At 33.8% G+C, this 24,292-nt stretch overlaps 1 protein-coding gene across 1 annotated transcript; it reads left to right on the top strand.

The window, feature by feature from the left end:
- Positions 1–619: 619 nt before the first annotated feature.
- On the top strand, positions 620–18,755 carry LOC306870122 (uncharacterized protein; the record flags this gene model as incomplete). The annotated part of the gene is made up of 23 exons (XM_079417197.1): positions 620–1,171; positions 1,508–1,750; positions 1,841–1,909; positions 4,433–4,507; positions 4,746–4,968; positions 6,167–6,263; positions 6,381–6,510; positions 6,707–6,818; positions 6,928–7,022; positions 7,223–7,352; positions 7,497–7,633; positions 9,236–9,328; positions 9,442–9,493; positions 9,652–9,812; positions 9,921–10,052; positions 10,325–10,443; positions 10,612–10,726; positions 15,172–15,223; positions 17,711–17,772; positions 17,886–17,937; positions 18,096–18,256; positions 18,365–18,496; positions 18,675–18,755. The coding sequence occupies 23 exons, from the start codon at positions 620–622 to the stop codon at positions 18,675–18,677; spliced, it is 2,997 nt and encodes a 998-aa protein (XP_079273323.1). The 3' UTR covers positions 18,678–18,755.
- Between the last annotated feature and the right edge of the window lie 5,537 nt (positions 18,756–24,292).

Raw genomic sequence — 24,292 nt, 5'->3', positions numbered from 1 at the left:
GCACGATTAGCCACTCATCGATAATAAAAACTGCTTAATAACCAAATAAAACTGCTTAAGTTACATACTTTAGTTAGTTCAGCAAACTGTCACTTCATTATATGAACACTTGGTATGTAAAGAATCAACTTGTAAGCAAGCAGTATTTAGTTATGTTAGGTAATCGAGTCATGAGCTTCATTCTGTCCAGTTGTAACACATTTGCTGTTAATTTTCCCCGTCCTCTCATAAGAAAATAACAAAAGAAGATACTTGGAGGTCTGATGACTTAAAAGTGCACATTCAGGTAATCTGCAGTTCGTTTGTGTGAAAGAAAAAGACAAGGTTTAGAAGCACAACACATAAAATGTCATTGCTTTGTCAGGCACACAATGAGGAGAGCAAAAGAATATCCAAACGAGAAGAGGAGCACGGAAAATACAGGGATGGAGAATCTCTGGATCGCAGACACCGAGACCCTGATCGAGATGCAAGGAGAGAGAAAGAAAAACTGAGAGAGAGAGAGAGAAAGCACACGAGAGACGAGTAAACACAGAGACCCAGACAGGGATAGAAACCAGGATATCAAGAAGGAAGACATTAGGGAGGATAGATATAAAGAGAGAGCGAGAGAACAGAGATGGAGATGAAGAAGAAAAAAGACATAATCGAGGTGAGAAGGAAAACAGTGAAAGGCGGAGGGATAGAGAAAAGGACCGATATAAAGACAGGGACATTGATGAGTACAATCAGGGGGACAGAGGTGCAAACAGGGAAAAAGATAGAGATAGATGGAGAGCTGACAGGGACCGAAAAAGGGAAACAGATAGAAAAGAAGAGAGAACAGAAGGAGGAAAAGAAGAAAGGGAAAGAGACAAAAAGAGAGACGGGGAGCGAAAAAGGGAAACAGATAGAAGAAAAGAAGAGAGAACAGAAGGAGGAAAAGAAGAAAGGGAAAGAGACAAAGAGAGAGACGGGGAGCGAAAAAGTGAAACAGATAGAAGGAAAGAGGGAAGAAGAGAAGGAGAAAAAGAAGAAAGGGAGAGAGACAAAGAACGAGATAGAGAGAGGAAAGAAAAACACAGAGCAAGAGAAAGTGAACAGAATCGACATGAATATGAGGAAAAACAGAGGGATGGAGAAAGGAGAGAGAGACGTAGTGATAAAGAACACTCTGGACACAAAGAAAAAGGTATGATTATTACCATTTGTGCCTAGAGAAAAGTTTTTTAAGTTCATGTATATTTGATTTTTTTTTTAGAAAATCAAAAAACTAATATGATCTCTTTTGTTTCAGAACACAGAAGAGATAGAGAAGACAGAGAGAAGAGAAGGGATAAAGAAAGTCATGTGAGCCATAAGATTGTTGCTATTCATAAGCAAGATATTAAACATAATATAATAATGTAATTCTGACTGTACTGATATTGTGGAGAAATGTTTAAACATTCTGGCTATTCGACTTGAATGAGCTACATTGGCTCTGATAACTTGAACTGTTTTTTGCTAAAGTTGTTGCTTTCAATAGGTGGTAAACACAAGTCACTCTCGAGAAGTGGAACAGCGTCACCAGGAGTGGCAAGAGTCAAAGGATTATTTCCATGGCATCAAAGACGGGGAGAGGGAAGAGAGAGATAGATGGCGTGAAAAAAGGCACAAGGAGGCTTCAGACTCCAAGAGGAGTGACAGAGAGCGGAAACATAAAGATTCATCAGGCCATGACCTGAATGAAAGGATAGAGACAAAGAGGTATAAACATCATCAAATAAATGTATGAGATTCTTGACATCCATTTGCTTTTTTAGGTTTGTGAGGTTATAAATCTCCACTTCATATGTTTTATATTTGTGTGGGTATGCAGGACCCTACCAAGATACCTCAGTTAACATGGAGGTCTATTCAAGCTGAAATGAGTGATCCAGAGATCCCTGTAAGATTTCTGTTTAAAGATCAGTTACAATAAGTTAAAGTCAGTACGAAATGAAAATGCAACCTGTCTAATGCATGCTATTGATCTTATATGGAAACATTTTTTGATTTTTTTTTTTTTTTTTTTTTTTTTTTTATCAAAACATCACAGAGGCATGTGATGTATAAAAGAAAAACGTCCCTTCATGTGTGAAAATCGTATAAGTTAAGATTTAAGATAAGACAAATCCTACATGAAAATCCTCTATTGTTCATAACATAGATTTAACACAATAATATTTTTTTTTTTCTACCTCATTTGGCTATTACTAGTGTACTGCATTTGCATTAAATTGACATCCAAATAGCCTGTAAACAAAACCTGACTCGATCATACTTGCATAGTACTGGCAAATTTTAAGACCAAATCAAATTATTCTCTATTTGTTTCTTCTCTGACTGAACAGAGCTATAAGCACAGATTCGTATCAGAGCGTTTAAGTAAATGTGCTGAAAAAGTAAATGAGTTTTGAAATATAAAGCAAATTATCACGTATAATACAAACTTGAACCAATACAAAGTATTGTACCTTACAACATATGAACATAGAGTTCTGCAGGTATAGTATGCATGTTAAAAATAAACACACAAAAAGCAAGAACAGCCTATCAACCTCAATGACAGATCCTATACAAATGCAATTTGGGGTCTCAGCACTCATTTCTCTCAGAAGCTAATATTTAAAATTGTTTCATTGCATGTGTTCATTTTACTTTTTAAGCTGTTTCTGCTTTCTAGCCCTACTGTAAATTATGAGTAAAAGACTAAACGCATATTGTGGTGTAAGGTTATTACATATAATATTAATACGTAATTTAAAGAAATAGTTTAATTTAGCTCAAAGGGAATCATTTATGATTTTATAGGGATTTGAACAGAATCAGTGTTACGGCGATTCACTGAACGAGCCGTATGACAAACTCTGTACTGGATATTAAAATCCAAAATATAGTGAAAACACTATTAAATAGCACAGTAACGAAATCGACAGATTAAGGCATTAACTTGTGAGCAGAAAACACAAGATACTTCTCTTTTCAATATAAATTAGATTTTATTTATATAAACCTAAGACATAAACTAATCTAACACATGAACACAAGCATTCACACGTTGCAGAAATAGAGAAAGTGAGGAAAGGATGAGTTTAAGAGAATGGAAGTGTGAAATCCCAAGTTCACAGCAATATGTTCTATTGCATAGACCTGAACAACCATCAATCACTTATTTAACCCTCGCTTTGAGTTTCTCAATGAGGCTAAAATTATATTAACTGCACCTGATTCAGTTAGCATTTGGAGGTGTAGCTTGCGTGCTTTGCCTTGTTAGGGGTTTCCTTTGTGTCCTTGTTGCAGACAGGGGGTTCCCCGAAGTGTCTGATTGGCTGGAAGTTCAGTCTTTGAAGTGACGTCTTTGGGCGTTGGCTTGCTGGACGTTTGAAGTAGTGCAGTCGAAGCTGGACTTTGTATCAAACTTACATTAACACACGAAACTCCACGGAAAGAAAAGAAACTAAAGTAAAATAATAAAAATAAAATGATGTAACGAGACTAAGTTGTTTTCCTTCTCATTATGGCACATGAGGCCAGAGCATGCTCAAAGGGCAGCACGCACGCGGTGAGAGGGACAAGGGTACGAGAGTCAGAGAGGAAGAAAGAAGGAGGGACAACAGTCTTAAACTCGCTTCTGGACACATCCCCTCTGGATGTCTTGACCAATTAGATACTGTCCTTGCTTGGGGTGTTGGTCTGTTTCTCCACCAAATCATAAATCAACTTGTTATCTGTTCAGTCAGAGGTCCAAACTTTACAGGCTTTGGCAAAGTATACCTTTTTGAACATGATTTCATAATAAGACTATGATGCATTTGACAAAGAATTGATTGGAAGAAACATTCACAGCATGAATTTTCAAGCTCATACATACTAAATATGCAATATTTCCCTTTAAGGCTCGAGCTATTCAATACTTATTGAAAAGACATACATATTATTTGATTAAAACATGATATGTGGTTTACAACATAATATGAGGTTCTGCATAAAAATGTCCTTTTAGGATGATTTTATGTGCATATGAAAAAGAAAGTCTTTGTTTAGTTCTATGGAGAACGAAGGCATGTTCTTTAGACGAAGGAATGTTGGTTGGACTGTCTTCTATGTGGAGACACGCCCGAAAGAGTCTGTAGCTAATGATTTTCTATCACAGGTTTACATGTGAACATCAGTCTTGATTACTTGCAACAAATTTGACAGTCTCCTTCTTGAATGGGAATTATCAATAAGTGTTTCTTTTTCCTCAGTGTTGCAAGTTGTTTGGTGACAGAGGCTTGCTAGTTGGGATTTGCTTGCTCCAAACTAGATTTATGACGTCCTGTTCCTTAAGGCCTCTCTGCATTCCAGCTCCTCAGGTTTCAGTGTTCTGATGCATCTTAAAATTGTCTGATTCAGTCTCTGATATCCTACAGTGGCTTTGTGTTTCAAGGTGAAGAATGAAGAAACTGAAGAGGACAAACAATCAAGCAAAGATTATCATAAAGATTATGAGGAGGATTTTGAGGTGTGAAGCAGTTTAGTTCTTCTACTACATACATGACTTAGTACAGAGTACATATAGTACAGAGAATATATAGAATATACTAATATAATTATTATATCTTTGTATATTTATATAGGGTTTATATTTCCCTAATATCTGATGTGAATCTTGAAGCTGAATATAACCTACAAACTTCATCAAAATTGTCATCCCTTCTTTCTTATTCCATATTATGCTGTTCTGTTGGTGATGCTTTTAGGATTATGAAGAAGACTTTGAGGATGTTGGTGAAGAGGAGGATGATAATGAGGAGGAGGAGAACGAGGCACATGACAAAAAAGTGAGAGAAGACAAGAGGGAGTTGAGTACTAAGAGAAGAGAAGAGATTGAAGCCATCCAAAGAGCCATTGATGAGGAAAATGAGAGAATCTACTCTGTAAGATCAAAGCCTACAACCACAGAGTCAGCTGTCACCCAGAGAGGTAGTTAAACAAAAGTTTGTTAATTTGCACATTCTACTGGTGGATATGAACAACGACTATAGAATACCCAAGACATGTCGCTCGTATAGTTTTGAATGGGGAAAAATGCAGCTCTTAATATGGCCTCTCTATTGAACGAAGCCCTGCCTTCTAAGCAAAAGAGCCAATCCCTAATCGGTAAAGTCAGTGCGTCACTTCAGCTGCCATTAGAAGTCCCGGTTGCTATAGAAACAGTCAGCATTCTGAGACTGCGCATGTGCACTGGGTGGTCTAGCCTGAATAATAAGCTCTTTTAACACTATTTGAGCAAAATAAACAACTTTTATGAGAAAGTTGTCAGATTTCATTGGTGATTTCAAATATGAAATTTAATCATAAGCTTGGTGAATTTTGGAGAATTTGATGTTTCCCCATTCAAAGAGATAGGAGCTGCACTTCAAAAATGGCCGCCGCACCGAGTGACATGACTTGCCTTAAAGGTCCACTGAAGTGCTTTGAAACACGCAACGTTGTTCTGTGTGTTGATGTCATTTCAACTGAAACAGGAATTCAGGGAGGGAAATATCAAGCAGTCCCGTCCCCTTTTTTAAAATGGCCAATTGCATTTTGTTTATATAACGGTTACAGTTTGGACCAGAGCTGTTATCCACTCGTCATATTATCCACTCTATGTATCGTGTCTGTGGGCCAGAGCAGACTGCGTGCAAGGTGCAGCAGTTAGCATGACACAGCGCGAAACCAGACTTCCCAACGGAAAGCATATTTACACTGTCTGAATTGTTCCCTATCCCCCGTATAGTGCACTACGTGCCATTTACCGTACAGAAAATACAAATCCTGTGAACAAGTGACCGATTTGAGCCGCAGCTTCAGCGTCTATTTAGAGTGCAGGGGGTGGGACGCTTCGGGTTCTAGAGAGCATTTGATTGGAAGAAGCTGATTGATGAGAAGCTGAAATGCAGTGTGATGTCATGACAATCGGTGATCCATATTGGCGGAAATGAGAGACTGTTTTGAATGCTTATATCTTAAGCAAATTTTGTCATTGTTTTGGAGCACACTACCTTATAGATAATCTTAAGCCTAACATATTCATACCAAAAGCCAAAAAAATGTAATCTTGATATCATGGGGACTTTAAAGGGACTTTGATGTAAAAAGGAAAAGCAAATTTTGTGCTTTTGTTTTGTTTTCACAGAAAAGCACGCTGACAGAAGTCGAACACATGGCAAAATTATTGATTTTGTATCAGCAAAGCAGCGAGAGGTCACCCAGAAAGTGGCAAAGAAACAGAAGCAAGTTCTCTATCTTCATTATGATCTTTTTAGAAGTAAATATACTTTTTAAAATAAAAAATAAATTGCATTTGTTGTCTAATTAATTAATGAAAATGTAATTTATTTGATTTGAAGGAAGCGCAGTGAAGAACTTCTGCGTCTGATTAATTTAGACTTCTCCATCACCTTCCCTCTGCTTGACCTGCCTCCTGTCAATGAGTATGACATGTACATCAAGAATTTTGGAACAGCCAATACAAAACAGGTTAGAAATCTAGGACGTTGTAGGTACAAACGGCAATGGTGATATTTTTAAGTATTTGGCCATATCGTGAACAATATCGGCATATATCTACTAAAATTCACTTTTACACATCTTCTCTGTCAACTAGATTTGTGTGTTTTCCGTTTGTCGTGATCAAAATGGCTTTCATACAATCTCATGAGATTACTGTCTCCAGGCTTATGTGCAGTGCAATGAAGACAACACTGATCGAGATATACAAACAGAAGAAGTAGATTTGACAGACAAATGGACACAACACCCACCAGAAGCAAATGCAGCATGTGGAGGTATTGTGTTCAGCACTGACTCTATCATTAGTAATGAATACCAAATGGAAATATAAAAATAACAAATACAGTGTATTGTGTTCTGTTTCATTCTCTGAACTGTAACCAGGGTCTAAGGCGTCTCAAGACACTACAGATAAATCCACTTCAAGAATAACTGCTGATTCCCATCGTCTGGCTACTTTTATACGCTCTGCTGCACAGGTAAAGAATATTGTTAATAGGTCTATTTTATTTTAGCATATTAAAACTAAAACATTACAATTAATCTCAACCAAAGTGCAAAAATCTAAAAAATAAGCAAACAATATATGCATATTAAATCAAGTTGTCCACAAACCATCTGGTGAAGTACTAGTTTCTTTAAAAGTACTATTTATTATAAGTATTTCTTTGTATGTCAGGTGATGGCTGTTCTGATAGAGGAGAATATGGCAGAGAGTAATTCAATCAGAAGACTTCGCTCTCAAACAAATGCGCTATCGTTTAGTGATGGCTGCATTCAACTCAATACCAAACTCCCCTTTCTGCATGGTAATATTTCCTAAATTATATTTACTGATATATAGCGGTGATTGAGGGATGGATACATGAGTGTGATAAGAACTACCTAAAATGATTGAAACCATCTTTGGGAAAAATTTATTTGAAGTGTAATTTAAGTTTGTTTACATGCAGAGGGGCCAATCGAAAAGTTTTGGCTTCACTTTTCAGGAGAGGTGGGTCACCTCTCTCCCGTGGTGTCCATTGAACCTGTACTGGCAACTGCTGATACAAGTTCAAAGAGCACACTAACTGCAGGCATGGATGGTAATGTGTTTGAAATAAATTGTTTCAATAAATAAAAACACTACAGTTCAAAAGTTGGGGTCACCAAAAATTTTTTTTGAAAGATTTATTCAGCAAGAATAAAAATCTTCATTAATTTGATCAAAAGTTGTACAAAGCCTATCATTTACATTTCGTGATTGTAATTTAATTGTAATTGTAATTTAAAATGTAAATTGTAATTGTAATAGTAATTTAAATTGAATTGTAATTTAATTGTAATGGTAATGTAATTGGTAATTGTAATGGTAATTTTAATTTAAATGAAATTGTAATGGTAATTGTAATTTAAATGTAATGGTAATTGTAATTGTAATGGTATTGTAATTGAATTGTAATGTAATGTAATAAATGTAATTGTAATTTAATGGTAATGGCAATTGTAATTTAAATGTTAATGGTAAAGGTAAATGGTAATTTAATGGTAATTTAATTGTAATGTAATTGTGATTGTAATTTAAATTGAATTGTAATTGTAATGGTAATTGTAGTTTAAATTGAATTGTAATGCTAATTGTAATTTAAATGTAATGGTAATTGTAATTTAAATGTAATTTAATTGTAATTTAAATTGTAATGTAATTGTAATTGAAATGCAATTGTAATTGTAATGGTAATTTAAATGTAATTATAATGGTAATTGTAATTGAAATGCAATTGTAATGGTAATTGTAATTTAAATGTAATTGTAATGGTAATTGTAATTTAAATTGTAATTGTAATGTAATTGTAATTGTAATGGTAATTGTAATGGTAATTTAAAATATAATTATAATGGTAATTGTAATTTAAATGTAATTGTAATGGTAATTGTAATTTAAATTGTAATTGTAATGCAATTGGTAATTGTAATTTAAATGTAATTGTAATTGTAATTTAAATGTAATTTAATTGTAATGGTAATTTAAATGAAATTATAATGGTAATTGTAATTGTAATGGTAATTGTAATTGAAATGTAATTGTAAATGTAATTGTAATGGCAATTGTAATGGTAATTGTAATGTAATTGGTAATTGTCATGGTAATTGTAATGGTAATTTAAATGTAATTATAATGGTAATTGTAACAGTAATGGTAATTGTAATTTAAATGTAATTGTAATGGCAATTGTAATGGTAATTACCATTACAATTGCCATTACCATTACAATTGCCATTACAATTACATTTATTACATTACAATTAAATTACCATTTACCTTTACCATTTACTTCTGTGTTCTGAATCTTGCATTCGATGATGACACACACAAACCAGGATGAAGGTGAGAGCTGACTTTGAGCGAAAAGCAAGCAATTTGGATGCTAAAAGAAAATAGGAAGTCAGTTAGAGCTCTAGCAAAAACAAAGGACATGGAGAAATCAAGAGTTTGGAAACCACCAGCGACACCAGCAACGACCTGATCAGCTGAGAAAAGGATCCTGTGACAATGAGGAATGAATTGTCAACACTGCCATCACAGGAATAAATTACATTTTAAAACATTGTAAAATAAATGCAACCCTGTTGCATATAAGAGAATTAAAATTTGTAATAACTACCCAACAATAGTTTGAACAGTAGTGTGTATTTTGAAAACCACCAAAAGAAATTCCTTGTTCCCTTGTGCAAAATCCTAGAGTCTCTGGGACTGTCATTCCAGTTAGGATCTCTGGATGAAAATGGAGTGTTAACTCTCTGGGTATGTCTGCATGTCACCAGTAACTTTATTTCACAGAAACCCTCTTTCAGTTAGCACTGTGTTTTTGCAACAAGAGATTAATTAGATGAAACTGTATATGTTGTCTCTGACAGGTTGTGGTTGAGCTGCCCAAAGGAAATGATTCTGGTTCTCAAACAGACCTTGGTAAGCCTAAGTTTAAAATTATTTTTCTATTTTCTTTAAAGCTGCTATGAACAATGTGTAAAAACGCTTTACATATGAATTGAGTTGAAATCATCCTTGCTGAAATGCACATCTATTAGATGTCTTTCATTTTAATAATGCTGCATCTGCCTTGGTAGGTCTTAGGCCCGGTGGTAAAGTTAAACTACTCCATAGCTCCTCTCTACAGACCACTGAGAAATCACCTCAAGATGTTATAATGGGATTTGGAACTCATGTGAGCCTTCAGTTAAAGTTTCTCCCGTCTGACTCAAACCATTACTTCATTGGTACTAACATGGTGGGTGTTGCATGAAATTGTTGAAGATAATGGATAATTGGATTGGTGGTGTTTCCAAGTCTTTTATCTTGGTCTTAAAATGTTTCTTTATTTATATTATTATTGAAGGGTCTGGTTAGACATGGTACAAGGCACAGCCTAAAAGTTCTTCCAAAGTTCTACAGATCACAGTTTGATAGCTGTAGACCAGTGGAAGTCTCAGCACTTGACTTCAGTCCTTCCTGGGATTCCTTGTTCTTGGTAGGACCAGCTTCTATTGCTTTTTACTGTATGTGTAATTATGTAATCTTTGTTCATAGTTATCTGTTACTAGTGATGAAAGTGTTCTTTTACTCCCAGTTTTTACTGGTTCTAGCTGAAATTTAGAATGGGAACATTATATTCACCCCTTTAATATCTTTCTTCATGTTGGCTGCAGTGATGGAACAGTCAGATTGCACTCTGTCCTGAGAGAAGATCCGTTGATGGAATGGTCTGCATGTTCCAGTGGCACTTCCATTCTGTCAGTGCAGTGGTCTCAGACACGGCCATCTGTGTTCTCTGTTCTGGATGCTGGCTCTGATCTTCATATCTGGGACCTGACTGTGAAGGATTATGTGCCAGTTGTCACTGAGAATATACACAATGACCGGTAAAAAGCTAGGACATCAAATATTAGATCTTTTTAGTATGATAGAAAAAAAAAATCAGTTCTTATACAGTAAGATAATCTATCAGAGGTGTAATTACAGTGGTAGAGCATGTACCTCAGGCACTTAACAGTTTTTACAATCCTCTATTTCCTAACTATTTTTCACAGGGTGACAGCCATGGCAGTGTTTGGTGAGCCAGCCAAACAGAACACATTTTCTGGCATTGCGCTCGCCAAACAGTCCGGGAAGGTGGAGATTCAGTATTTTAAGGAGTCACTCACAGTGCCTAGCACCTATGACAACGAAAAACTTCAGTCTTTTTTGCACAATGCTTTTTTGATATGAGATGGATTCTCATCCAAATCAAGCAAAGGTCTATCTGAGCCCAGATTCAAGTTAATTTCCAATTAAATCCATAATGTCATATGCAAATGACAGAGGAAAACACAAAAGAGACATTAGAGAAAGTCATGCATAGTATGGGCAGACCTAGTTAATTATATTTCCTTGTTACATCAATAAGGTACCCAGTGCTTCATTGATGGTGGCTGTGGCAACATGAAAGGAATGATAAATAGTTGTTTATTACTGTCACAGGGTCTTTTTGGTCTGTACAAGAACAAATTAACTTCTCTTGCTTAAAATGTACAAATGAAACTTTACTGATATTGGCTAGAACATGATGGTTTTGTTGCTGTAAGCAGCATTTTGTAAGGTTCGATCAAACGCTAAAGGGAGCACATGAATATGAGCTTTCTGTTCCTCAGGAATATAAAGACATTATATCCATTTTGTATTATTTTACAATATGTACAGATGAATATTTACACTGAGTAGAGTTTGTACAGGAGTATATGTCTTTTATTTATGATCCCTATCATTTCTTCACTATCAAGTCTACTGTCATGCTATAATTATTAATGGATATTTTTATTAAAAGACTATTACATTTAGACTGTGTTTTATCTCCTTCTCACACGTGTATTGTTGGTAGAGGGGTGTTCTTCACTATATTAGAAACACCCAGGACCTCCACTCTCACTATGGATCTTTGTCTGGACTTGGACACCATTTTCTTCTAGATCGGATATAAACAAAATCGGATTTGGGCTGACAGTCTGAACGAGGCAATAGTCTGTCTTTTCAAACAGTCAAATTGTACAATGAAATTGTAATGGTAATTGTAATTTAAATGTAATTGTAATTGTAATGGTATTGTAATTGAATTGTAATGTAATAAGTGTAATTGTAATTGTAATTTAATGGCAATTGTAATTTAAATGTTAATGGTAAATGGTAAAGGTAAATGGTAATTTAATTGTAATTGTAATGTAATTGTGATTGTAATTTAAATTGTAATAGTAATTTAAATTGAATTGTAATTGTAATGGTATTTGTAGTTTAAATTGAATTGTAATGCTAATTGTAATTTAAATGTAATTGTAATTGTAATGGTAATTTAAATGTAATTGTAATTTAAATTGTAATGGTAATTGTAATTGAAATGCAATTGTAATGGCAATTGTAATTGTAAATGTAATTGTAATTGTAATGGTAATTGTAATTTAAATTGTAATGGTATTTGTAATTTAAATGTAATTGTACTGGTAATTGTAATTTTAATTGTAATGTAATTGGTAATTGTAATGGTAATTGTAATTTAAATGTAATGGTAATTGTAATTGTAATGGTAATTTAACACTAGAAATCCCAGAGTTTTTTACCCCTCCTTTAGCCAAGTGGATGCTAACTGGCTAGTCTTTTGGCTATCATTAGCATCAATTCATGTGTAAATGTGGTCATTACCTGAGCAATCTGCAGGGGGGTTGGGGGTGTGTGTGTGAATGGTTGCTGGTGGCTTGTTTGTATGTGTGGGGGGGGGAGGGCTGCTAAAAGCAGAGAACTTCATTGACCATGTCTCACATTGGCATAGCCAAGTCAGCAGTCTTCTCCATTATTGTTGTTTCAGCGAAGAGATACCCAGAATTTATACTGTAGGGATGGTCATTATTTGAAATTCAAATGTAAATATTCTAATATTTTGAGATACTGATTTTTGACTTTCATCAGCTGTAAGCTATAATCAAACAAAAAACAAAAAAAAAACTTTTGAAATGTTTTACTTTACATGCAATGAATCTAAAACATATGAAAGTTTAACTTTTTGAAATAACTTACAAGAAAAAATGAACTTTTTCACAACATTCTAATTTATTGAGATGCACCTGTATATTTAACCGTGGTAATATTTTAATCCCGGTTTGTACTAAACTCATCTGGTGGGTTTGCTGCCAAAAAGCTCTTTTTTCAGTTTCTTCTGACCATAGAAGCCAGTGCCATTTGAAGTTCCAATCGTGTCTGACAACTGAATTTGTTGGAGTTTGTTTTTGGTGAGGAGAATTTTCCTTGAAACCCTCCCGAACATGTAGGTGATGTAGGGGATGTTTAAATGTTGTTTTTAGGTTTCTGACCCAAAGACTCAACTAATCTTTACAATTTTACAGCTGTGTCCTCTTCCAGGCAGATTTTTAACATCTTTAGTTGATTGGAAAGAATTTTTCAATGCTTTAACTAATTTCTTATTCTGCACATCAGAATTATATTCTTAGGTTTTACTCCTTGTGATGGATGATTAAGGGAATTTGGCCTTTGTGTTCCTCATATTTATAATCCTGTGGAACAGGAAGTCATGGCTGGACAATATCATACTCTTAGTCACCCTGGTGTGCTAAAAAATATAAATATGAATGGGAATATATGCACATACATGTACATATATAGCTACATATACGCGTGTGTGTGTTATATTACACAATTCAAGATAAGGGGGCAGGGAGGGCTGCTAAAAGCAGAGAACTTGATTGACCATGTCTCACATCGCTGTCACTTGCGCATAAACTCCTTAGCCGGAAAACCACCATCCTCGGCACAGTCAACAAGATTCGCCGGGAAATCCCTCAATCCGCTAGACACACAGATCGCAATGAATTCACCACTCAGGTATGTTGCAGGTCTTTTGTGGTTCTATGTTTATGTGTTTCTAATTTTTAGAATCAACACCGCCAAGTGTGTCATTGTGTGTAAAAGTGCTATGAAAATAACAATTTATCTTATTTATTAGGTGTTTTCAACCACTGCTGCTACGCTGACGGCGTATGCGCCCAAACGGAAGAAGACCGTCTACATTCTTAGCAGCATGCACAGCGTGATTCAGACTGATAATACCACCAAAAGGAAGCCAAACACTGTCACCCTTTACAACACCACAAAGTGCGGCGTGTACTCACTCACTTTTTAATATCATTTGTAAATGTGTACAAATGGTTGGTTTCTTTTTTATTTTATTTTGTACTGTTTTTATCAATAAATCTCAGCAACAAAGGAAAAAAAAAACATGTGTGTTGATTTCTCCCTAAGATGGCAAAGTGAAACACCAGTTTCCTTGAAGTGGCTCAGCATGGCCCCACATTGTTTACATAACAAAAGCAACTGTTCACAGCCAATTAAGGATATTAGCCTAAAGCCTTCCAGCCCATCGGCTGTCCTGCGGGTTTTATAGGTAGAAAAGCCAAATGGCTGCTCTCTGGGACTTCTAGTGTTAAATGTAATTATAATGGTAATTGTAATTTAAATGTAATTGTAATTTAAATTGTAATTGTAATGTAATTGGTAATTGTAATGGTAATTGTAATTTAAATGTAATGGTGATTGTAATTTAATTGTAATTGTAATTTAAATGTAATTGTAATTTAATTGTAATTTAAATTGTAATTGTAATGGTAATTGTAATTTAAATGTAATGGTAATTGTAATTATAATGGTAATTGTAATTTAAATTGTAATTGTAATGGTAATTGTAATTTAAATGTAATGGTAATTGTAATTGAAATGTAATTGTAAATGTAATTGTAATGGCAATTGTAATGGTAATTGTAATGTAATTGGTAATTGTCATGGTAATTGTAATGGTAATTTAAATGTAATTATAATGGTAATTGTAATAGTAATGGTAATTGTAATTTAAATGTAATTGTAATGGCAATTGTAATGGTAATTACCATTACAATTGCCATTACCATTACAATTAAATTACAATTACATTTATTACATTACAATTAAATTACCATTTACCTTTACCATTTACTTCTGTGTTCTGAATCTTGCATTCGATGATGACACACACAAACCAGGATGAAGGTGAGAGCTGACTTTGAGCGAAAAGCAAGCAATTTGGATGCTAAAAGAAAATAGGAAGTCAGTTAGAGCTCTAGCAAAAACAAAGGACATGGAGAAATCAAGAGTTTGGAAACCACCAGCGACACCAGCAACGACCTGATCAGCTGAGAAAAGGATCCTGTGACAATGAGGAATGAAATGTCAACACTGCCATCACAGGAATAAATTACATTTTAAAACATTGTAAAATAAATGCAACCCTGTTGCATATAAGAGAATTAAAATTTGTAATAACTACCCAACAATAGTTTGAACAGTAGTGTGTATTTTGAAAACCACCAAAAGAAATTCCTTGTTCCCTTGTGCAAAATCCTAGAGTCTCTGGGACTGTCATTCCAGTTAGGATCTCTGGATGAAAATGGAGTGTTAACTCTCTGGGTATGTCTGCATGTCACCAGTAACTTTATTTCACAGAAACCCTCTTTCAGTTAGCACTGTGTTTTTGCAACAAGAGATTAATTAGATGAAACTGTATATGTTGTCTCTGACAGGTTGTGGTTGAGCTGCCCAAAGGAAATGATTCTGGTTCTCAAACAGACCTTGGTAAGCCTAAGTTTAAAATTATTTTTCTATTTTCTTTAAAGCTGCTATGAACAATGTGTAAAAACGCTTTACATATGAATTGAGTTGAAATCATCCTTGCTGAAATGCACATCTATTAGATGTCTTTCATTTTAATAATGCTGCATCTGCCTTGGTAGGTCTTAGGCCCGGTGGTAAAGTTAAACTGCCTAGCACCTATGACAACGAAAAACTTCAGTCTTTTTTGCACAATGCTTTTTTGATATGAGATGGATTCTCATCCAAATCAAGCAAAGGTCTATCTGAGCCCAGATTCAAGTTAATTTCCATATAAATCCATAATGTCATATGCAAATGACAGAGGAAAACACAAAAGAGACATTAGAGAAAGTCATGCATAGTATGGGCAGACCTAGTTAATTATATTTCCTTGTTACATCAATAAGGTACCCAGTGCTTCATTGATGGTGGCTGTGGCAACATGAAAGGAATGAGAAATAGTTGTTTATTACTGTCACAGGGTCTTTTTGGTCTGTACAAGAACAAATTAACTTCTCTTGCTTAAAATGTACAAATGAAACTTTACTGATATTGGCTAGAACATGATGGTTTTGTTGCTGTAAGCAGCATTTTGTAAGGTTCGATCAAACGCTAAAGGGAGCACATGAATATGAGCTTTCTGTTCCTCAGGAATATAAAGACATTATATCCATTTTGTATTATTTTACAATATGTACAGATGAATATTTACACTGAGTAGAGTTTGTACAGGAGTATATGTCTTTTATTTATGATCCCTATCATTTCTTCACTATCAAGTCTACTGTCATGCTATAATTATTAATGGATATTTTTATTAAAAGACTATTACATTTAGACTGTGTTTTATCTCCTTCTCACACGTGTATTGTTGGTAGAGGGGTGTTCTTCACTATATTAGAAACACCCAGGACCTCCACTCTCACTATGGATCTTTGTCTGGACTTGGACACCATTTTCTTCTAGATCGGATATAAACAAAATCGGATTTGGGCTGACAGTCTGAACGAGGCAATAGTCTGTCTTTTCAAACAGTCAAATTGTACAATGAAATTGTAATGGTAATTGTAATTTAAATGTAATTGTAATTGTAATGGTATTGTAATTGAATTGTAATGTAATAAGTGTAATTGTAATTGTAATTTAATGGTAATGGCAATTGTAATTTAAATGTTAATGGTAAATGGTAAAGGTAAATGGTAATTTAATTGTAATTGTAATGTAATTGTGATTGTAATTTAAATTGTAATAGTAATTTAAATTGAATTGTAATTGTAATGGTATTTGTAGTTTAAATTGAATTGTAATGCTAATTGTAATTTAAATGTAATTGTAATTGTAATGGTAATTTAAATGTAATTGTAATTTAAATTGTAATGGTAATTGTAATTGAAATGCAATTGTAATGGCAATTGTAATTGTAAATGTAATTGTAATGGTAATTGTAATTTAAATTGTAATGGTATTTGTAATTTAAATGTAATTGTACTGGTAATTGTAATTTAAATTGTAATTGTAATGTAATTGGTAATTGTAATGGTAATTGTAATTTAAATGTAATGGTAATTGTAATTGTAATGGTAATTTAAATGTAATTATAATGGTAATTGTAATTTAAATTGTAATTGTAATTTAAATGTAATTGTAATTTAAATTGTAATTGTAATGTAATTGGTAATTGTAATGGTAATTGTAATTTAAATGTAATGGTAATTGTAATTTAAATGTAATTGTAATTTAATTGTAATTTAAATTGTAATTGTAATGGTAATTGTAATTTAAATGTAATGGTAATTGTAATTGAAATGTAATTGTAAATGTAATTGTAATGGCAATTGTAATGGTAATTGTAATGTAATTGGTAATTGTCATGGTAATTGTAATGGTAATTTAAATGTAATTATAATGGTAATTGTAATAGTAATGGTAATTGTAATTTAAATGTAATTGTAATGGCAATTGTAATGGTAATTACCATTACAATTGCCATTACCATTACAATTAAATTACAATTACATTTATTACATTACAATTAAATTACCATTTACCTTTACCATTTACTTCTGTGTTCTGAATCTTGCATTCGATGATGACACACACAAACCAGGATGAAGGTGAGAGCTGACTTTGAGCGAAAAGCAAGCAATTTGGATGCTAAAAGAAAATAGGAAGTCAGTTAGAGCTCTAGCAAAAACAAAGGACATGGAGAAATCAAGAGTTTGGAAACCACCAGCGACACCAGCAACGACCTGATCAGCTGAGAAAAGGATCCTGTAACAATGAGGAATGAAATGTCAACACTGCCATCACAGGAATAAATTACATTTTAAAACATTGTAAAATAAATGCAACCCTGTTGCATATAAGAGAATTAAAATTTGTAATAACTACCCAACAATAGTTTGAACAGTAGTGTGTATTTTGAAAACCACCAAAAGAAATTCCTTGTTCCCTTGTGCAAAATCCTAGAGTCTCTGGGACTGTCATTCCAGTTAGGATCTCTGGATGAAAATGGAGTGTTAACTCTCTGGGTATGTCTGCATGTCACCAGTAACTTTATTTCACAGAAACCCTCTTTCAGTTAGCACTGTGTTTTTGCAACAAGAGATTAATTAGATGAAACTGTATATGTTGTCTCTGACAGGTTGTGGTTGAGCTGCCCAAAGGAAATGATTCTGGTTCTCAAACAGACCTTGGTAAGCCTAAGTTTAAAATTATTTTTCTATTTTCTTTAAAGCTGCTATGAACAATGTGTAAAAACGCTTTACATATGAATTGAGTTGAAATCATCCTTGCTGAAATGCACATCTATTAGATGTCTTTCATTTTAATAAAGCTGCATCTGCCTTGGTAGGTCTTAGGCCCGGTGGTAAAGTTAAACTACTCCATAGCTCCTCTCTACAGACCACTGAGAAATCACCTCAAGATGTTATAATGGGATTTGGAACTCATGTGAGCCTTCAGTTAAAGTTTCTCCCGTCTGACTCAAACCATTACTTCATTGGTACTAACATGGTGGGTGTTGCATGAAATTGTTGAAGATAATGGATAATTGGATTGGTGGTGTTTCCAAGTCTTTTATCTTGGTCTTAAAATGTTTCTTTATTTATATTATTATTGAAGGGTCTGGTTAGACATGGTACAAGGCACAGCCTAAAAGTTCTTCCAAAGTTCTACAGATCACAGTTTGATAGCTGTAGACCAGTGGAAGTCTCAGCACTTGACTTCAGTCCTTCCTGGGATTCCTTGTTCTTGGTAGGACCAGCTTCTATTGCTTTTTACTGTATGTGTAATTATGTAATCTTTGGTCATAGTTATCTGTTATTAGTGATGAAAGTGTTCTTTTACTCCCAGTTTTTACAGGTTCTAGCTGAAATTTAGAATGGGAACATTATATTCACCCCTTTAATATCTTTCTTCAGGTTGGCTGCAGTGATGGAACAGTCAGATTGCACTCTGTCCTGAGAGAAGATCCGTTGATGGAATGGTCTGCATGTTCCAGTGGCACTTCCATTCTGTCAGTGCAGTGGTCTCAGACACGGCCATCTGTGTTCTCTGCTCTGGATGCTGGCTCTGATCTTCATATCTGGGACCTGACTGTGAAGGATTATGTGCCAGTTGTCACTGAGAATATACACAATGACCGGTAAAAAGCTAGGACATCAAATATTAGATCTTTTTAGTATGATAGAAAAAAAAAATCAGTTCTTATACAGTAAGATAATCTATCAGAGGTGTAATTACAGTGGTAGAGCATGTACCTCAGGCACTTAACAGTTTTTACAATCCTCTATTTCCTAACTATTTTTCACAGGGTGACAGCCATGGCAGTGTTTGGTGAGCCAGCCAAACAGAACACATTTTCTGGCATTGCGCTCGCCAAACAGTCCGGGAAGGTGGAGATTCAGTATTTTAAGGAGTCACTCACAGTGCCTAGCACCTATGACAACGAAAAACTTCAGTCTTTTTTGCACAATGCTTTTTTGATATGAGATGGATTCTCATCCAAATCAAGCAAAGGTCTATCTGAGCCCAGATTCAAGTTAATTTCCAATTAAATCCATAATGTCATATGCAAATGACAGAGGAAAACACAAAAGAGACATCAGAGAAAGTCATGCATAGTATGGGCAGACCTAGTGAATTATATTTCCTTGTTACATCAATAAGGTACCCATGCTTCATTGATGGTGGCTGTGGCAACATGAAAGGAATGAGAAATAGTTGTTTATTACTGTCACAGGGTCTTTTTGGTCTGTACAAGAACAAATTAACTTCTTTTGCTTAAAATGTACAAATGAAACTTTACTGATATTGGCTAGAACATGATGGTTTTGTTGCTGTAAGCAGCATTTTGTAAGGTTCGATCAAACGCTAAAGGGAGCACATGAATATGAGCTTTCTGTTCCTCAGGAATATAAAGACATTATATCCATTTTGTATTATTTTACAATATGTACAGATGAATATTTACACTGAGTAGAGTTTGTACAGGAGTATATGTCTTTTATTTATGATCCCTATCATTTCTTCACTATCAAGTCTACTGTCATGCTATAATTATTAATGGATATTTTTATTAAAAGACTATTACATTTAGACTGTGTTTTATCTCCTTCTCACACGTGTATTGTTGGTAGAGGGGTGTTCTTCACTATATTAGAAACACCCAGGACCTCCACTCTCACTATGGATCTTTGTCTGGACTTGGACACCATTTTCTTCTAGATCGGATATAAACAAAATCGGATTTGGGCTGACAGTCTGAACGAGGCAATAGTCTGTCTTTTCAAACAGTCAAATTGTACAATGAAATTGTAATGGTAATTGTAATTTAAATGTAATGGTAATTGTAATTGTAATGGTATTGTAATTGAATTGTAATGTAATAAGTGTAATTGTAATTTAATGGTAATGGCAATTGTAATTTAAATGTTAATGGTAAATGGTAAAGGTAAATGGTAATTTAATTGTAATTGTAATGTAATTGTGATTGTAATTTAAATTGTAATAGTAATTTAAATTGAATTGTAATTGTAATGGTATTTGTAGTTTAAATTGAATTGTAATGCTAATTGTAATTTAAATGTAATTGTAATTGTAATGGTAATTTAAATGTAATTGTAATTTAAATTGTAATGGTAAATGTAATTGAAATGCAATTGTAATGGCAATTGTAATTGTAAATGTAATTGTAATTGTAATGGTAATTGTAATTTAAATTGTAATGGTATTTGTAATTTAAATGTAATTGTACTGGCAATTGTAATTTAAATTGTAATTGTAATGTAATTGGTAATTGTAATGGTAATTGTAATTTAAATGTAATGGTAATTGTAATTGTAATTGTAATTGTAATGGTAATTTAAATGTAATTATAATGGTAATTGTAATGTAATTGGTAATTGTAATGGTAATTTAATTGTAATTGTAATGTAATTGTGATTGTAATTTAAATTGTAATAGTAATTTAAATTGAATTGTAATTGTAATGGTAATTGTAGTTTAAATTGAATTGTAATGCTAATTGTAATTTAAATGTAATTGTAATTGTAATGCTAATTTAAATGTAATTGTAATTTAAATTGTAATGGTAATTGTAATTGAAATGCAATTGTAATGGCAATTGTAATTGTAAATGTAATTGTAATTGTAATGGTAATTGTAATGGTAATTTAAATGTAATTATAATGGTAATTGTAATTTAAATTGTAATGGTAATTGTAATTTAAATTGTAATGGTAATTGTAATTTAAATGTAATTGTAATGGTAATTGTAATTTAAATTGTAATTGTAATGTAATTGGTAATTGTAATGGTAATTGTAATTTAAATGTAATGGTAATTGTAATTGTAATGGTAATTTAAATGTAATTATAATGGTAATTGTAATTTAAATTGTAATTGTAATGGTAATTGTAATTTAAATGGAATTGTAATTTAAATTGTAATTATAATGTAATTGGTAATTGTAATGGTAATTGTAATTGTAATTTAATTGTAATTGTAATTTAAATGTAATTGCAATTTAATTGTAATGTAATTGGTAATTGTAATGGTAATTGTAATTTAAATGTAATTTAAATGTAATTGTAATGGCAATTGTAATGGTAATTACCATTACAATTGCCATTACCATTACAATTAAATTACAATTACATTTATTACATTACAATTAAATTACCATTTACCTTTACCATTTACTTCTGTGTTCTGAATCTTGCATTCGATGATGACACACACAAACCAGGATGAAGGTGAGAGCTGACTTTGAGCGAAAAGCAAGCAATTTGGATGCTAAAAGAAAATAGGAAGTCAGTTAGAGCTCTAGCAAAAACAAAGGACATGGAGAAATCAAGAGTTTGGAAACCACCAGCGACACCAGCAACGACCTGATCAGCTGAGAAAAGGATCCTGTGACAATGAGGAATGAATTGTCAACACTGCCATCACAGGAATAAATTACATTTTAAAACATTGTAAAATAAATGCAACCCTGTTGCATATAAGAGAATTAAAATTTGTAATAACTACCCAACAATAGTTTGAACAGTAGTGTGTATTTTGATAACCACCAAAAGAAATTCCTTGTTCCCTTGTGCAAAATCCTAGAGTCTCTGGGACTGTCATTCCAGTTAGGATCTCTGGATGAAAATGGAGTGTTAACTCTCTGGGTATGTCTGCATGTCACCAGTAACTTTATTTCACAGAAACCCTCTTTCAGTTAGCACTGTGTTTTTGCAACAAGAGATTAATTAGATGAAACTGTATATGTTGTCTCTGACAGGTTGTGGTTGAGCTGCCCAAAGGAAATGATTCTGGTTCTCAAACAGACCTTGGTAAGCCTAAGTTTAAAATTATTTTTCTATTTTCTTTAAAGCTGCTATGAACAATGTGTAAAAACGCTTTACATATGAATTGAGTTGAAATCATCCTTGCTGAAATGCACATCTATTAGATGTCTTTCATTTTAATAATGCTGCATCTGCCTTGGTAGGTCTTAGGCCCGGTGGTAAAGTTAAACTACTCATAGCTCCTCTCTACAGACCACTGAGAAATCACCTCAAGATGTTATAATGGGATTTGGAACTCATGTGAGCCTTCAGTTAAAGTTTCTCCCGTCTGACTCAAACCATTACTTCATTGGTACTAACATGGTGGGTGTTGCATGAAATTGTTGAAGATAATAGATAATTGGATTGGTGGTGTTTCCAAGTCTTTTATCTTGGTCTTAAAATGTTTCTTTATTTATATTATTATTGAAGGGTCTGGTTAGACATGGTACAAGGCACAGCCTAAAAGTTCTTCCAAAGATCTACAGATCACAGTTTGATAGCTGTAGACCAGTGGAAGTCTCAGCACTTGACTTCAGTCCTTCCTGGGATTCCTTGTTCTTGGTAGGACCAGCTTCTATTGCTTTTTACTGTATGTGTAATTATGTAATCTTTGTTCATAGTTATCTGTTATTAGTGATGAAAGTGTTCTTTTACTCCCAGTTTTTACAGGTTCTAGCTGAAATTTAGAATGGGAACATTATATACACCCCTTTAATATCTTTCTTCAGGTTGGCTGCAGTGATGGAACAGTCAGATTGCACTCTGTCCTGAGAGAAGATCCGTTGATGGAATGGTCTGCATGTTCCAGTGGCACTTCCATTCTGTCAGTGCAGTGGTCTCAGACACGGCCATCTGTGTTCTCTGTTCTGGATGCTGGCTCTGATCTTCATATCTGGGACCTGACTGTGAAGGATTATGTGCCAGTTGTCACTGAGAATATACACAATGACCGGTAAAAAGCTAGGACATCAAATATTAGATCTTTTTAGTATGATAGAAAAAAAAAATCAGTTCTTATACAGTAAGATAATCTATCAGAGGTGTAATTACAGTGGTAGAGCATGTACCTCAGGCACTTAACAGTTTTTACAATCCTCTATTTCCTAACTATTTTTCACAGGGTGACAGCCATGGCAGTGTTTGGTGAGCCAGCCAAACAGAACACATTTTCTGGCATTGCGCTCGCCAAACAGTCCGGGAAGGTGGAGATTCAGTATTTTAAGGAGTCACTCACAGTGCCTAGCACCTATGACAACGAAAAACTTCAGTCTTTTTTGCACAATGCTTTTTTGATATGAGATGGATTCTCATCCAAATCAAGCAAAGGTCTATCTGAGCCCAGATTCAAGTTAATTTCCAATTAAATCCATAATGTCATATGCAAATGACAGAGGAAAACACAAAAGAGACATCAGAGAAAGTCATGCATAGTATGGGCAGACCTAGTGAATTATATTTCCTTGTTACATCAATAAGGTACCCATGCTTCATTGATGGTGGCTGTGGCAACATGAAAGGAATGAGAAATAGTTGTTTATTACTGTCACAGGGTCTTTTTGGTCTGTACAAGAACAAATTAACTTCTTTTGCTTAAAATGTACAAATGAAACTTTACTGATATTGGCTAGAACATGATGGTTTTGTTGCTGTAAGCAGCATTTTGTAAGGTTCGATCAAACGCTAAAGGGAGCACATGAATATGAGCTTTCTGTTCCTCAGGAATATAAAGACATTATATCCATTTTGTATTATTTTACAATATGTACAGATGAATATTTACACTGAGTAGAGTTTGTACAGGAGTATATGTCTTTTATTTATGATCCCTATCATTTCTTCACTATCAAGTCTACTGTCATGCTATAATTATTAATGGATATTTTTATTAAAAGACTATTACATTTAGACTGTGTTTTATCTCCTTCTCACACGTGTATTGTTGGTAGAGGGGTGTTCTTCACTATATTAGAAACACCCAGGACCTCCACTCTCACTATGGATCTTTGTCTGGACTTGGACACCATTTTCTTCTAGATCGGATATAAACAAAATCGGATTTGGGCTGACAGTCTGAACGAGGCAATAGTCTGTCTTTTCAAACAGTCAAATTGTACAATGAAATTGTAATGGTAATTGTAATTTAAATGTAATTGTAATTGTAATGGTATTGTAATTGAATTGTAATGTAATAAGTGTAATTGTAATTTAATGGTAA

Source organism: Barbus barbus (genome assembly GCF_936440315.1).
Source record: "Barbus barbus genome assembly, chromosome: 1".
Lineage (NCBI taxonomy): Eukaryota > Metazoa > Chordata > Actinopteri > Cypriniformes > Cyprinidae > Barbus > Barbus barbus.
Note: the sequence above shows the minus strand (reverse complement) of the source record. Positions and strands in the feature narration are given on the sequence as shown.